Source organism: Vipera berus (genome assembly GCF_964194415.1).
Source record: "Vipera berus genome assembly, chromosome: 13".
In the NCBI taxonomy this organism is placed as follows: Eukaryota; Metazoa; Chordata; class Lepidosauria; order Squamata; family Viperidae; genus Vipera; species Vipera berus.
In genome coordinates, this window is record NC_138216.1 from 3,098,226 (window position 1) to 3,113,612 (window position 15,387).

General features: G+C 42.3%; 1 protein-coding gene across 1 annotated transcript; it reads right to left on the reverse strand.

The window, feature by feature from the left end:
* Nucleotides 1–1,362: 1,362 nt before the first annotated feature.
* Nucleotides 1,363–15,004, reverse strand: LOC308673903 (cytochrome P450 3A12-like; the record flags this gene model as incomplete). The annotated part of the gene is made up of 12 exons (XM_081337949.1): nucleotides 1,363–1,522; nucleotides 1,668–1,754; nucleotides 2,753–2,915; nucleotides 3,738–3,964; nucleotides 5,470–5,630; nucleotides 6,047–6,134; nucleotides 7,319–7,446; nucleotides 7,921–8,069; nucleotides 9,300–9,388; nucleotides 9,506–9,619; nucleotides 12,331–12,424; nucleotides 14,934–15,004. The coding sequence occupies 11 exons, from the start codon at nucleotides 15,002–15,004 to the stop codon at nucleotides 1,674–1,676; spliced, it is 1,365 nt and encodes a 454-aa protein (XP_081194075.1). The 3' UTR covers nucleotides 1,363–1,522; nucleotides 1,668–1,673.
* Nucleotides 15,005–15,387: the final 383 nt, after the last annotated feature.

Genomic DNA, 15,387 nt, shown 5'->3' on the forward strand with positions numbered 1-15,387 from the left:
AGCTACACAGGTGAGGATTTCTGGAGACAAGCGAGAAACTTCTTGCCTGCGTTTCGTCAACTCATCAGGACTATCATTTTCAAATTAGATGTTGTGCCGCCAAAGCTTTATTGATCTAATTTTCTCTGCAAAATGCTTATTAATGTTATCTTGTTACCTCTTGATGCATATGGCCTTGTGCGGCGGGAATGGCAGACTGTAATTGTCTCTTGGCACAGAATTATTCAGGGGTTCCCCCCCCTATCTTCAGGAGAATGAAGAGCATATGCAGTTACATTAATGACTTCATTTCTAAAGGGCTTCGTGTACTGCGGGGAGGGGGGGTGCGCATCGGTAACGAATTACACCGAGATTAACAATAATTCATTTTAAATATCCTACTTAGAAAAGCCTGTTTTGATTACGAAATGCAAATATTTCTCTCTTGCTCCGTCTCCTTTTTCTTCGGAGGCTGTTTAAAAAAACTGTGCACTTCCTCCATTGTCTTGCTGAAAATAATTTGGATAATTTGGAAATTCCTTCCCTTCCCTTCCCTTCCCTTCCTTCCCTTACCCTTCCTTCTTTCCTTCTTTCCTTCCTTCCTAACTAAATGAAAATAAAAAAGGCTAGGCTTAAAATGTAGGACATTATAAACCGGATGTTCCCAATTCCAAAATTCAGAATTATTGTGTCATACTGGAGTAACTGCGTATTGCATCAAAATATGATAGTAATCGGCTTTCCGGATGTTGGCAAATATTGCTTTTAGTCTGTTATTCTGTTATCTTCCTAGAAACACCACTAGAGTTTTGTTTTTGTTTTTTTGTTAAAAAAAGAACAAACACAAAACTTTTCAATGTGGTTTCGGAGTTCTTGTTTGCATTCACACTTCCCCAACTATTACATAAGTGGGTGTGTCTGAAAAACAGCTCCATAGCCCGTTTTTATCTTTACACTTTCTTTGTTATTAAGAACTCTTTCTCGAAGAGCAGCTGCCCTCTTCAGATTTTACATTTGAATGACACAGGAAAATTGTAGTTTACTCTTATTAAATTCTAGTTATTTCTGCATATAAATAGTTATGAAGTACTTGTACAGGATTCCAAGCAAACATTAACACAAGAAATGAGAATAAAAGCCTCTGTTATCATCATTAAATCTTTATTATTTCAAAGAACAGTTGGTTCTCCTGGCCTGACCGGAGCCTGATTTTAAACAGTTCTGGTCTTCTCCAATCAGCCAATCCAACCAAGGAATAATTTCATTAATTTCATTGGTGTGTGTGTGTGTGTGTGTGTGTGTGTGTGTGTGTGTGTGAATATATAGAAAATGATTTAGTGGAATGGCAGAGATAAAATGCAAGTTACAAAACAAAGCAACTATTGCTAAGCACATTGATTTGTGCTTTAGATTGTAAGCCGCCCTGAGTCTTCGGAGAAGGGCGGGATATAAATGGGATTTTTTTAAAAAAAACTCGAGAAACAGCAAAACTGGCAGATTTCCTCCATCTGTATGAGCAGGGATCTTCATGCAGTTAAATCTCCTACAATTATATACAAAAAAAGAAAGGGATGGAGAGTGAGTTCATAATAGCCAAGTAAAATACATTTTTCCAGTTAAGAAAATAGTCCTTAAAAATGCATAGAAACTCCATTTGGGGGTGGGGGGTGCTGGAATCTTTACTATACCTTGCTTTAGGTCCTGTGAACGACCTTCAAGGTGATGGGTTTTGTAGGTCTTCTGAAGACCCCTTTTGTCGATAACACCAGTGGGATCTGCAACAGGAAAGAGGTGGACGAGATATATTTAAATACAAAGAAATAAAATATAGGGAAATTCAGGACAAGGCCTGAACTTCTATCGTCTATTAATTCTACCTAATATAATTCTATCATTTGGTTTGGCTGGCTGGGAATGATGGGACTCAGAACCCACAAATTTGGAAGAATCCGCATTAGGGAAGGGTGCTGAATGTTTTCTAGAGTTACTTAATTTGAAGGTGAGTCTTTGTTTTAAGAATTTTCAGTCTGTGGCTTATCCATTCCAAGTGACTGTAGCATATTGGAAGATAGATTTTGGAATCTCCTTTTGCCCTATAAATATATTTCCTAGTACATATCAATGTTTTCCTACGGTTGCATGGTTGCTTGTCATCCCATGGCTGGACAATAGGATCATCTTTAGAAGAAGAAGAAACAGGACCCAGAGAGAAAATTTATCCTCTCTCCTGTAGCTCTACTTGAAGATAAGTGGCCGCCAATTCATGGCTGACCATTCCTGAGGAAGAAGGGTGAGACGCGTCCTTCAGACATGATTCAGAAGAAGTGATCCAGAATTTGCATGAGTGCAAATCTTCACAATTCATTACACAGAAGCCAGAAACAAGATGGGCTACCGTGATGAAGACCATTGGTTCTGCACTTAGGCTGCAAAGTTTAAATGTCTTGTTCCTGGTCAAATCAAATCAAATCAAGTTTACTACAGTCAAAGAACACGGCTTTTGAGTCCACACCTCTCTTTTCTTCCAATTGGAAAGCAAGAGTCAAAGGGTTAAGCCACAAAAATGCAAGCTGCCTCTTCCAAATATTTGATGTCATGTTGGCTGCAGGTGAAGCGTTACCTGTCGAGCATTGACTCTCCTGAATAGCTCTGTGCATGACACTTTCATTAGATATCCTGTCTCTGCTAGTGAGAAAGAAAGGGGGGGGGAATTTGATGCCAACGTGTTGTTTTTCCCTCTGTCAATGAGCACAGCTCAATTCCTGATCCTCACCTGAGTTTCTTTGCAGGGTTGGAAGGTGAAATGCTGCATCAAGCTGGCTATGGCAGGCTTCATGGTAAGGAGCGCAAATCTCATCCCGATACAATTCCGGGGACCAGCTCCAAAAGGCAAGTAAGTATAGGGATTGATCTTTTCTTTGACCTCTTTGCTGAATCTGTTGGGACATGCCAACATTCGGTCAATTGCAATAGTCGGCCAGTCTAGGAAAAGGACAGGCAGAGCCTGGGGTGGAGTCAAGAGAGCAGTCAGCCTGGAATCATTACATTCTCACAAACGGTCAATGTCCAATCCCTCTTGAATTCCCTTAACTCTTATCTAGCACCAATTTAGTGCTCATGGTCAGATTCTTGTGTGTAGGCATAAACAATTGAATTGAATTGAATAGAGCTGGAAGGACCTTGGAGGTCTTCTAGTCCAGCCCCTTGCTCAAGCAGGAGAACCTATATGCCATCTCAGACATGTGACTGTCCAGCCTCTTTTTAAAAATCTCCAGTGATGGAATAAATCAGCTTAACTGGAGTTTAACACGTGGTCCTGATCCTTCACACCTGACAACCACCAATTCATTCCATGAATGAACTGCCTCTCGTTTTAGCAAGTTGCATCTCTTCTGAAGCCTTTTCTTGGTGGAACCTTTCAAGTGGATCCTTGGGGCAGCAGATTCTTCAAGGGGGGGCAGGTTGGAAGAGTCTTAGGATGGCACCATTAGCCCTTCAGGGTAGCCCAGACCAGGTAAGTGAAACCAGGAATACAACAAAACCTTTACTCTAAGGTGAGAGTAACAGAATTATTATTATTATTATTATTATTATTATTATTATTATTATTATTATTATTATTATTATTATTATTATTATCATCATCATCATCTTTATCATTATCATTATCACCTCCATTCTGATTTTTCTTACCATCAAGTCATCGGTTGTGAGAACTGGAAAAATAAAAAAAAATCCATAGAAATATCAAAGGGTACCTTTCAGGTCTAAATTGATCAGGTTCAGGCCAGTATTCTGGATTATAATGCAGGATGACGGGAGGAATCACAACCACCATCCCTTTGGGGATGGTGATTCCATTTATTTCGATGGTTTTCTTGCACATTCTTTGAAGTCGCCCACTGCTTGGATGCTTTCGGAGAGTTTCACTGAGGACCATATCCAGATACTCCATTTGCATGAGGGCATCAAAGGTGATTGGAGCCTGAGAGAGGGGGTGAGGGAGGGAGGGAGGGAGGGAGAGAGACATAGAAAAAACTTGCTTATTTTGTCCCTAACTAACCTTAAAAGTTAATATCTGTATCTAAGAGCAGAAGATCCCAAACTCATGGACTCAAGAAAGTTAACTCTTGTGGCTTTCTGGATACATTCATGTGGTTCTCTCAATTTCCCACAGTCTTTCCTAGGATGTGTTTCGAATCTCCCATTTTGTCCTACAGTCCTTGAAGTTCTTCTGTTCAGATAACAACCAGGTCCAATGCCGTTTTTTTGTGTTTGTTTGTTTAGAATATACTAGTCACTCAACTTCAAGGGACTCTGGATGGCGTACAAGACTGGACAATCCATAGAAACAAATGAAAACATCAAGTGAGCATCCCAGACTGAAACCATCTGGTAAACAACACAAATCAAACAACACAGAGACCTTAGCCTAGACAAACAATAACTAACCAACCGCAGGCCTGGGACTCAAGCCAGGTTAGCTGGCTTGCTCTTTTGAGAGAATGGCATATCAACAACAGCTTGCTTTGTATTGTGTTATCACATCCCTATCGCTGTAGGAGGTGACATAGTGTTACCATAGCAACATGCTCAACTATGGATTGCATGTTCTAAAGGTGCAAAGTGTAAGAAGTGTTTTATTGTTGTTCTCATCATCGTTGTTTAGCAGCTGATCGAAAGGAAAACCAATTGCGCTCAAAGAGCTACTTCAATCAATCAGAATAGAATTGGAAGGGACCTTGGAGGTCTTCTAGTCCAACCCCCTGCTCAAGCAGGAGACCCTATACCAGGGGTCTTCAAACTTGGCCCTTTTATGACTTGTGGACTTCAACTCCCAGAATTCCTCAGCCAGACACGCTGGCTGAGGAATTCTGGAAGTTGAAGTCCACAAGTCATAAAAGGGCCAAGTTTGAAGACCCCTGCCCTATACCATTTCAGACAAATGGTTGTCCAGTCTTTTCTTGAAAGCCTCCAGTGATGGAGCACCCATAACTTCTGAAGGGAAGCTGTTCCACTGGTTAATTGGTCTCATTGTTAAGAAATTTTTCCTTATTTCTAGGTCGTTTCTCTCTTTGTTCAGTTTCTATCCATGGCTTCTTGTCTTGTCTTCTGGTGCTTTGGAAAATTAGTTGACCCCTTCTTCTTTGTGGCAGCCCCTCAAAATACTGGAACACTGCTATCATGTCACTCCTACTCCTTCTTTTCATTCAATTAGACATACCCAATTCCTGTAACTGTTCTTCATATGCTTTTGTCTCCAGGCCTTTAATCATCTTAGTTGGTTTTCTTTGCACTTTTTCCAAACCTCAACATCTTTTTTGTGTAACGTGGTGACCAAAACAGGATGCAGTAATCCAGAATACCACTCATCTGGAATATTAAGTATCCAGTGTTCTGGATACTTAATATTCCAGATGACGGGAATCAGGGCAGAGCTTAATGGACATAGTTGAAAGCCTAATTGCATCAAAGCCGAGTCCCACCTACCTTGTTAGGCAGAACTACGTCAATCTCCTCCTGAAGTTTTTGCTGTACGTCAGGATGGATGGCCAATTCATACGTCAAATAACTGAGGGTGGTGCTAATGGTCTCATAGCCAGCAAAGATGAAGATAATTGCTTGAGCCAGAATCTCACTGTCGGTCAAACCTACACGAAGAAGGGAACAGAGAGAAAAGTTGAAGGCCACCTTGTGATGCAAAGGAACCCTAACTCAAAGAACCATTGGAGAAGACGCACACGGACGGGGTCATCTTTGTTTATTGATCCATTGGCAAGGCACTCTTTAGCCTGGTTTCCTACGAGGTTTAACTGAAGTTTCTAGGTGGGATCAAGAAATTGTAGGTTGCATCCAAGAAGATCTGAATTCTCATGAAGGTTTCCCCTCAAACCCACTCACTTTTTAAAAAAATATTCCTAAACTGCCTCAGTGCTTCTTTCCATCACTGAGAAGTTTGTCTCTCGCGCGCACATTGTTTTTATTAATTCCCACAATAGCAGACTTAGCAATGAAAGCTGGTTCCACTTCGAAGACGTGACCGTTGAGAATGATTTCAAATTATTACCTTTATAGGTGTGATTCACACCATTCATTTCATGGCTTGTCAGTGAGTTTTGAGACTCTATCATCAGTTGCAAGAAATCCACTCTTCCCTGAAATAATAAGGACATTTCAGAATCCTTGCTTCCTGGTAACTTGGCCAGCGTAGTATTTACACAATAGCTACCACTTCAATAACCTGATTACTGCTATGCCACTTTATTTGGAAGGAATCCCCTAATTATTTCCAGATCATTGGTTGCAATGCTACATTTTAATTTCAAAGGGATTTAATACGGGAAAGGATTGGATATGCTTATACCTAAAATGGAATGCTATGTTTTATTTTGAATCCAACAAGAGAGGGTTGGTCCTGCCCAGGATAGAACCATGTCTGAGTCAACCAAAATCCCAGAGATTTCCATCACAAAAGCTGATTGTATCGATCTTAACACAATGTGCTTATGGCATTGTTTTATACAAGAGGCCCAGTATGTCAAAAAAAAGAAGAAGAAGTTAGATTTTGATGATTTAACAAAATGACAGAGTTGGAAGGGACCTTGGAGGTCTCCTAGTCCAATCCCCCACTCAAGCAGGAGGCCCTAGACCATTTCAAACAAATGGCTGTCCACTCTCTTCTTCTTTTTTTTTAATCCCATTTATATCCCGCCCTTCTCCGAAGACTCAGGGCGGCTTACAATCTAAGAAGCACAAATCAATGTGCTTAGCAGTAGCCTTCATTCTATGTATATGCCTGCTTATTAGGGCTTTTTTTGCCCCCCCCCCCCAAGCGGCATTATTACAAAGTCAGCTTATTGCCCCCAACAATCTGGGTCCTCATTTTACCTACCTGGGAAGGATGGAAGGCTGAGTCAACCTTGAGCCTGGTGGGACTCGAACCTGCACTAATTGCAGGCAGCTGGTGTTCCTTAAGGAGGCATTAGCCCACTGCTCCACCAAGGCTCCTGTGGTGGAGCACCCACAACGTCTGAAGAAAAGCCATTCCACGGATTGATTGTTCTCACTGTCAGGAAATGTCCCCTCAGTTCTAGGCTGGTTCTCTCCTTAATTAGTTTCCATCCGTTATTTCTTCTCCTGCTCTCTCTGATGCTCTGGAGAATAGGTTGACCTATTTGGGACCATTCCTCACATATTGGAAAACGGACACCATGTCTCTTGGTTTGAAAGAGCTACTATGAAGCTACTTTGCTGGGAAAAGATTACAGATACGAATTCCCAATTCTTGGTGTGCGTTTTTTTCCCTGAATTAACTTAGTTGTTCAGGCTTTTTCCTCACCTTTTGACCGTCCTGGGTCCTCTCCTCTTTCAGTTTTGTTATGGACCTTGAGAAGAATTCCACGGACTCGTTGGAAAATACACCTACATTCATCTTCTCAAGAAGAGGGATTAGCCATGGGGCAACATCTGGAAAGAGATGGGAAAGCTTTAGAAGAACACTGAAGATGCCAACAGCAAACAGGTTGTGAGTTGCTTTGAAGCAGAAGTAGATGGTCATCAAGACAGGGGACATTCATTTGAGAGGTGTAATTAATTATTTAAAAGGGGGGAGTGGTTGTGAGATCCAGTGCCGTCAGCCATGCAAAAGAACACCCAAGAGTTCTACCTCTGACTTTATTGTAAGGTTACACCAACAGGATCTTGTAAATCTGAAGATACCCCTCTCCCTTTTACAGTCTAAAAAACTAGGGAGGGTCCCTTATGAAATGGTTGTCACTTCCCATTCCTTCTGTGGGCTCAGCTGCCTCTTATCTCACCATTGTCCAGTCTTCACCTCCTCCTCCCCTCCCTCAAGGCCATCCCCACAGACCATTACAAGGGCTAAACCGTGTCAGAGGTTGCAAAGAAGGGATTTCAAAGCCGAAGGTGGAACCAACCTACACGATAAAACAAACAGCGGAGAAAGGAAGTCAGTCGTCACAAGTTTCTGTGCCTGTTGGAAAAAGGGGTCCTTGGGATTGTTCATGGCATCCGTGTTGACCCCAAAAGAGGTGCTTGTGACCACATCCATACTGTAGGCACCAAAGATTCTGGAGAAATGCAAGACGCGAGTGGTCAAAATAAGGAAGAAGAAGGAAGAAGGCCCTCAAATGTCCATCTGTAGGCTTCCATCTGTATATGTCAAACTTTTATGCCTCGAAGACTTTCTTTAGGTGATCAAGATACAGACCTGGATCTGCTCGTAAACTTCTGCTAGATTTCAGTTTGCTCTTTGATCTAGAATTTCAACAGTTTGATCTGGAACATGAACAGTCTTTTCTTTGAGACCTAGATTTTGAGCTTGATCAGCTTTTTGAGGCGCTATGGGATCTACTGCAGCAGATGCAATTATCTATCTGATTGTCTTCTAAAATGGGATCTTGATCTACTGCCAGATTAAGATAATCTGTGGCTCAATCATGGCTTATCTTCAACTAACCTGTTTTTTGCCCATTTGTGAGGGGTCCTTGGCACTCTTTGAGCTCGGATATTTTCTTGTAGATGTTTCATTACCCAAACTAGGTAACATCATCAGTGCTAGCAATAAAACAATCACGCACTAAGGAACCCTCATTTCAACCCTGAGCTACAACTATTCTCCTCTATTGTTCATTTATCTCTGTAAAGGTAAAGGTAAAGGTTCCCCCACACATGCGTGCTAGTCGTTTCCAACTCTAGGGGCCGGTGCTCATCTCCGTTTCAAAGCCGAAGAGCCAGCGCTTGTCCGAGGACGTCTCCGTGGTCATGTGGCCGGCATGACTAGACGCCAAAGGCGCATGGAACGCTGTTACCTTCCCACCGTAGTGGTCCCTATTTTTCTACTTGCATTTTTACGTGCTTTCGAACTGCTAGGTTGGCAGAAGCTGGGACAAGTAATGGGTGCTCGCTCTGCTACGCGGCACTCGGGATTTGACCCGCCAAACTGCCGATCTTCTGATCGACAAGCCCAGTGTCCTAACCCACTGAGCCACCACGTCCCTTTATCCCTTTATGCTTTTATCTCTGTACCATCCCGTTTATCCAAAGCACACTTCATAATTTGGAATACTATAGAACTGTACAGTAGAACAGTTCTACAGGATCTCCATTGTCATCTGCTATTTCCTCCTGGGAGTTTCTTCCACAGGTTGCCATTGCTAACATCCTCAACTTTCCTCTTTTCCACCAGCTGCCCAGGTAGCCATTTTGGTCATCTTAAGAAGTGAGTCTCCAAACAGAGGACCAGCATTTCTCCAGAGACGAAGGAACCGCCCGGCCTACAGGGTCAGGCTGTTACTTACTTTTTAACGTCCACCAGTTCTTCTCGATCTGCTTTCTTCTGCAAAAGTGCTAATAAATTTTGCACATAGCTCTGAATGATGGGAAACATCTAAGGGAGAAAAAGAGGATGGAGACACCACAAAATGCAAGTGAGGGAGAAACGGAGCCTAACTTTTTGTCCCATAGCAAAATCAGCCATAATGTGGGCTCCCCTCTTATTCCTCACCTCCTTTAGCTTTCCACTGGTGAAAGTGGGCGAAAGGACAGTCCGAATTCTCTTCCACTGATCATCTTCGACTGACACAATGGATGTCTTCAGCCGGCCACGGGGAATAAAACTCTAAGGGACACATTTGAGAAAGAGAGAGAAATGGATGTCCATCACGCATTAGGAAGAGGGGGAAAAAACAGGAGAGGCTTTGAACACACCATTGCGATGTCCATCTGGACTAGTCGGCAACCAGCCCTGTCCTTATAAAGAGGCAAACGTCTTATCGCCGTGCCATAAAACTCAACAAAACTCTACAACTCTGCAAAAGACTAGCTCCCTGATGAAATATTCCTTCCGGTCCTACTTGTCTATAATCTAAGTTCACACAGATGTTGGTTTGCAGGCCATTGTTAATCAAGTCAGGTGAAAACCAAGCATTCAGACACAATGCTAAGTATAGTTATTATTTACAGCTTGGCTGTGTTTTTTTAAGGGTTAGCAAGTTGGGTCAACATTTACTTGTTTGCATTTCAAAGTATTTTGCCAGCCTAGAAACACCCGTAACTGTGGAAACACAATTTTTGTATTTTCAAGGCAACCTATCTACACTGACTTCCAAGCAAGCTTCCCAACTCATTTTAAAATGGCTGGTGCATTAAGGCAGACCCTTCCTAAATTTATTCCTCTAATCCTCCTCCCTCTCTTATCTAATTGTTTCCTAAGTAGTATCTCTTTCCCTTTTCCCCCAAGATCATTCACACCGCCCATTACAACCTGGTCACATAAGCAGGTCTTAAGGGACTTCTGGAATGATAGCAGGGATGATGGCACAATGTAGGTCCCCGACAGAGCCTGCAGGATTACCTTCTCTTGGGTTGTAATTATTACACTCTGATTCTGTCTATAATCAAAGCATTTTTCTCAACGTTGCCGGAATGTCTGCAAAGTTGAAACTCACCCCACGATTCAGGAAGGTGGAATAACTCTCTTTTACCAGTACAATTTTAATTATCTCAGGGTCAGTTATAGCCAGAATGGGCATCCGTCCATCATAAGTCCTAGAATAAATGGTCGATGGATTAAAGTCTCTCCACTGAAGTCTGGCAACAGATAGGGCTATAAATCCATGAATCAGGGGAACAAGCCCAGAAAACTTGCCAGTCCAATAAAAAGGAAATAAATACTCACCCCCAGATTTTACCATATTTCTTATAACAGGCCACATCAAAATTGGATCTTCCCTGCAACAGAAACATTAAGAGTGAGTGTCAAAGGCAAAAACCACACTTTGTTGATCTGAGATCAACTATCTTGCAATCATTCCTTGCCATAAAATTCACAACACAGATTTGCAAATATCTCTAATCGCCGATGATAAGGAATAGCTTACAACTAATCCCCAACTTACAACTGGTTGTCTCAGGACCGTTCGAAATTACAACAGCACAGAACAATGTGACTTAGGACCGTTCTTCACGCTTATGACCGTTGCAGCATCCCCGCGGTCCCGTGATTAAAATTCAGACACTTGGCAACTGATTCACATTTATGATGGTCACAGTATCCTGAGTTCACGTGATCCCCTTCTGCAACCTTCTGACAACCAAAGTCAGAAGCCAGATTCACTTAGCAACCATGTTACTCACTTAACAACAGGGTTTGCAAAGCTGAAATAATGACAATATTAAACTAAAGCAGTTTTCCAACTTGTCTGCTGACATAGCTTAGTTAATAAGTTTTTCACATCACACCCTCAAGTATTTAAAGCCAGTTTCTTGCCAGGCTCAGATATACAAGCAGCCGTGTTGTGTATTGCTTTTTTTGCTTTACAAGGTAATTCCTCAGCCCTTGACTAGACTAGACTAGACTAGACTAAACAAGACTAAAACAGGGTGACAGAGTAATTGCAAGATTCCCTGCCTCTTTTTGATTCTAAAGTTCATGTCGTCGCCCAAACCAACCCCGGTACATTATGTCGGGATTCATTTTCAAATGTTTAGTGCTTATTCTCCAAAGCTCTGGAGGGCAGGGCAAGAAGCAGTGGGTGGAAGCTTGTTAAGGAGAGATCTAATCTAGAAATAAGGAGATATTTCTTGACAGTGAGAACAATTCACCAGTGGGATGGCTGGCCTCCAGAAGTTATGGCTGCTCCATCATTGGAGGTTTTTAAGAACAATAACAATAATGGACAACCATTGGCTGGAAATGGTATAGGTGTGCCACAGATGGCACACAGAGCCCTCTCTATGGGCACACACACCCAGTCCTAGGCCTTCAGCTGGGTTTTATAAAACCTTTTTGCTTTAGGCCTCTGGTGCCGTGTGCAAAAAAAAAGGTTCAATCAATCAATCAATCAAATTCAACTTCTCGTGGGGGAAAAAAAAGATCTCCCAAAGTTGGAATTGATTGATTGATTGAACTTTTTAGTCCCACCCAGTCTGCAGCCACGCCCACCCAATGGGCCACGCCTACCCAATTGGCTACACCCACCCAAAGGGCCACACCCACCCGGCACCCGACGATACATAAGTGGGTTTTGGATTGCAGTTTGGGCACTCGGTCTCTAAAAGGTTCGCCATCACTGGTATAGGGTCTCCTACTTGAGCAGGGGGTTGGACTAGAAGACCTCCAAGGGCCCTCCCAACCTTACGGTTCTATGTTGTCTATGCCTCTTGCTGCATGAACAAGTTTTCTTGAACGGGTCCACGCAATATCTTAAAAACCCTAAGCCCTAAACCCCAGTTTGCAAGTCCTCTCTTCCATGACCTGCCATAAAGATCTGAAGCCTCTCAGAAACCTGCTCTTGAAATCATGCCCATAAAAACAACCCGTAAACTTACATAACGAAACCCAAAGGCCGTCCCAATGAATGGCAGAGGCATCGGGCCCGGGATGCCCAACTTCCTGAAGACTCCATAAGGCCAAACCCCGTATCTGTAAAAGGAGAACATATTTCTTTCAGGGTTCAGGAGAGTCTGGATATGGATAGCGAAGTTATGGGTGCAAGGAAAGAGGTCTATCCCATCAGACTTGAATGGTCACTAAGCAAACTGTTGTAAGTCAAGAACTGCCTGTATCTCAGCATCCTGACGGTCTAAAAACGTCAGTCTAAAAATACAAAGCAATCAGTGTCCTGCTGAAATGGGGGGCAGGTGGTCCTCATTTTACGACCACAGGTGGTTGCTAAGTGACTTTACACCCGATTTTACAACCTGTTTTGCCACCGTTGTTAAGTCAATCACTGCAGTTTTTAAGCGAGTCAGGTGGCCGTTAAGCGAACCTGGCTTCCTCCTGTTGGAATTCAGATAGTCGTTAAACAAACGGTTCTAAATCGAGGACTATGTGCCGTTGCGTCGGGAACCTTCACGGGTATTAGAGATAAATGTGGGATATTGCCAATTTAACCCTCGGTGGAGGATTGCATCACAACGCATGGCCAGGAAGGAGAAACTAGCTATTTGAGTTCTGCAATCTGCAAACAGATCAATGCACCGCTAAAAGCAGAAGAAAAGGCTCCACTTTGGTTTGCTGCAGATTTTTTTAATAAAAAAGTTACATTCTGTTTGAAAGAAATTATCTTAGCTGTTAAAAAATGACAACATTCCCTCCCCTCTTAATAAACAGAACACAAGATTGGAACACAAGATCTTCCAAAATCTTTGCCAGAGGCAGTCAAACATGTTCATGTTAACTGAGGAATTAAGAATTTAATCTCGCAGCCTCTTCCTCCATATATATATTTCTCTCTCTCTCTCTCCCTCTGTGTGTGTGTGTGTGTGTGTGTGTGTGTGTGCACGCTCACAGCATCTTCCTCCATTTCTTTCTCCCATAATGACTTTGTAAAACTGTTTAATAAGCACTGGCCGTTGGTAAACGGGGGGGGGGGGGGGGGTTTGCTGCTGCTTTTGCAGAAATCTTCAGAGAGAGATAACCTCAAGGTAAAAGCAATCATTTCATAAAGAAATGGAGGCCCAGACTAGCAAGAAGCCTTAAAAGCTTGAGCAAAAAAATCAATTTTTTTTAAAAAAAGAAAGACAAGTTTTCTTTTAGACCTTCTACCAGCTCAAGGCAAAAACCAAAGTGGGGAGAAGAGAGACATAAAAATGCAACTTAAGACATAATTACTGCTGAGAAATCAGAGCTGAGCTGGCTGTTCTGGCAAAAGATCTTGTAGGTATCCATTCCGGGAAGTTCTTTTCTTTCAGTCTGAACTACCCCCTGGTTCTTTATGTTTTCTACTTGATTTTACTTGATTTTTAGGTAGATCACGCGTGTAGGGTAGACGGACTCAGCGAGGTGTGGTGGAGGATCTAAAGGACTAGGTTGTGGTCACCAAAGATCAAAGGCCTTTTGGATAAGACCATCTAGTAGACATCAGGCTACACTCAAGAACCTAACAGGGCAGACTCTGCTCAGCTTCCAAGCCCACCGTTGTAAATAAATGTCTTTTCTTTCACAATTCAAATTTTTAAACACCTTGTGGAATATTTGGGGAGCCAGGAATGATGCTGAAGCAATAAATAGGCTTCTGCAGAAGTCTGTAGTTTCACCAACAGTAGATCAGGTCAACTGGAATATGCAAAGATTGCCTTCCTCTCTCTCCATATTAAAAAAAATAGGTGGCATAGAAAAAATAAGAAATTAAAAGACGCTTGCTCCTGGGGAGGAAAGCCATGGCAAATCTAGACAGCACACTAAAAAGCAGAGACATCATCCTGCCAACAAAAGTGCGTATAGTCAAGGCCATGGTCTTCCCAGTTGCAATGTATGGCAGTGAAAGTTGGACCATAAGAAAGGCTGAGCGCCAAAGAATTGAGGCCTTTGAACTCTGGTGCTGGAGAAGACTCCTGCGAGTCCCTTGGACTGCGATCAAACTGGTCAGTCCTAGAGGAGATCAACCCTGACTGCTCTTTAGAAGGCCAGATCCTGAAGCCGAAAGTCAAATACTTTGGCCACCTAATGAGAAGGAAGGACTCACTGGAGAAGAGCCTAATGCTGAGAAAGATTGAGGGCAATAAAAGAATGGATGACAGAGAATGAGGTGGCTGGATGGAGTCCCTGAAGCAGTAGGCATGAGCTTAAATGGACTCCAGAAGACGGTAGATGACAAGAAAGCCTGGAGGAACATTGTCCATGGGGTCGCAATGGGTCGGACACGACTTTACAGCTAACAACAAGACAAATAAGTGTGTGAAATTTGACTCTAGCTTAACAATAAAGCTGTGCAGTCAATCTTGGACATGTTCAATTAAAGCTAGGGAAGATTTCTGCTTGAGACCCAGATATGTTGATCAGTTAAGGCAAGCCAGCAGCTTGTCTTTGTTCCTCTAACTCAATCGACTATCACCCACAAGATTTTATTGATTGATTTGTGGGACATGAGGAGTGAACAAGGCTGAAATTCATGCAGGCAGAGAAAGACGGAACATCATGTTTTACTTACAACATCAGAAGGCCAATGAATAAAATCAGAAGTCCCCAAGTGTCTAGTGAGAAATATGGAAGGCGATCCATGTTGGATTTCGCTGACCTTGAGTTTCTCCTTCTGCTTTTGGAAAGATTGATGGTTCGAGGGAAAACGTTGTCAGAAAGTACTACAGGTTCAAATTGTTGAGAGTTGTTGTTCCTACCTTCTTTCAAATCAAGAGTACGTGAATTAGGCAAGAAGGGAGCACTTAGTTCATGAACAAGAGGTGGAGCATAGCCAGAACAGGACAAACTCAATTGTCCAATCATGCTTCATGTAAGCCAATTTTAAACTCTGAAGGTGAAAAGGTCTTGAAAATAATTGATCAAGTTAACCTTTGAAAAATCGTTTTTAATGAAAAAAAGAAAGAATAAGACAAACTGGGTTTAAAATGACATTCCTTCCAGAAGTCAATAGGAGTTTATGATTG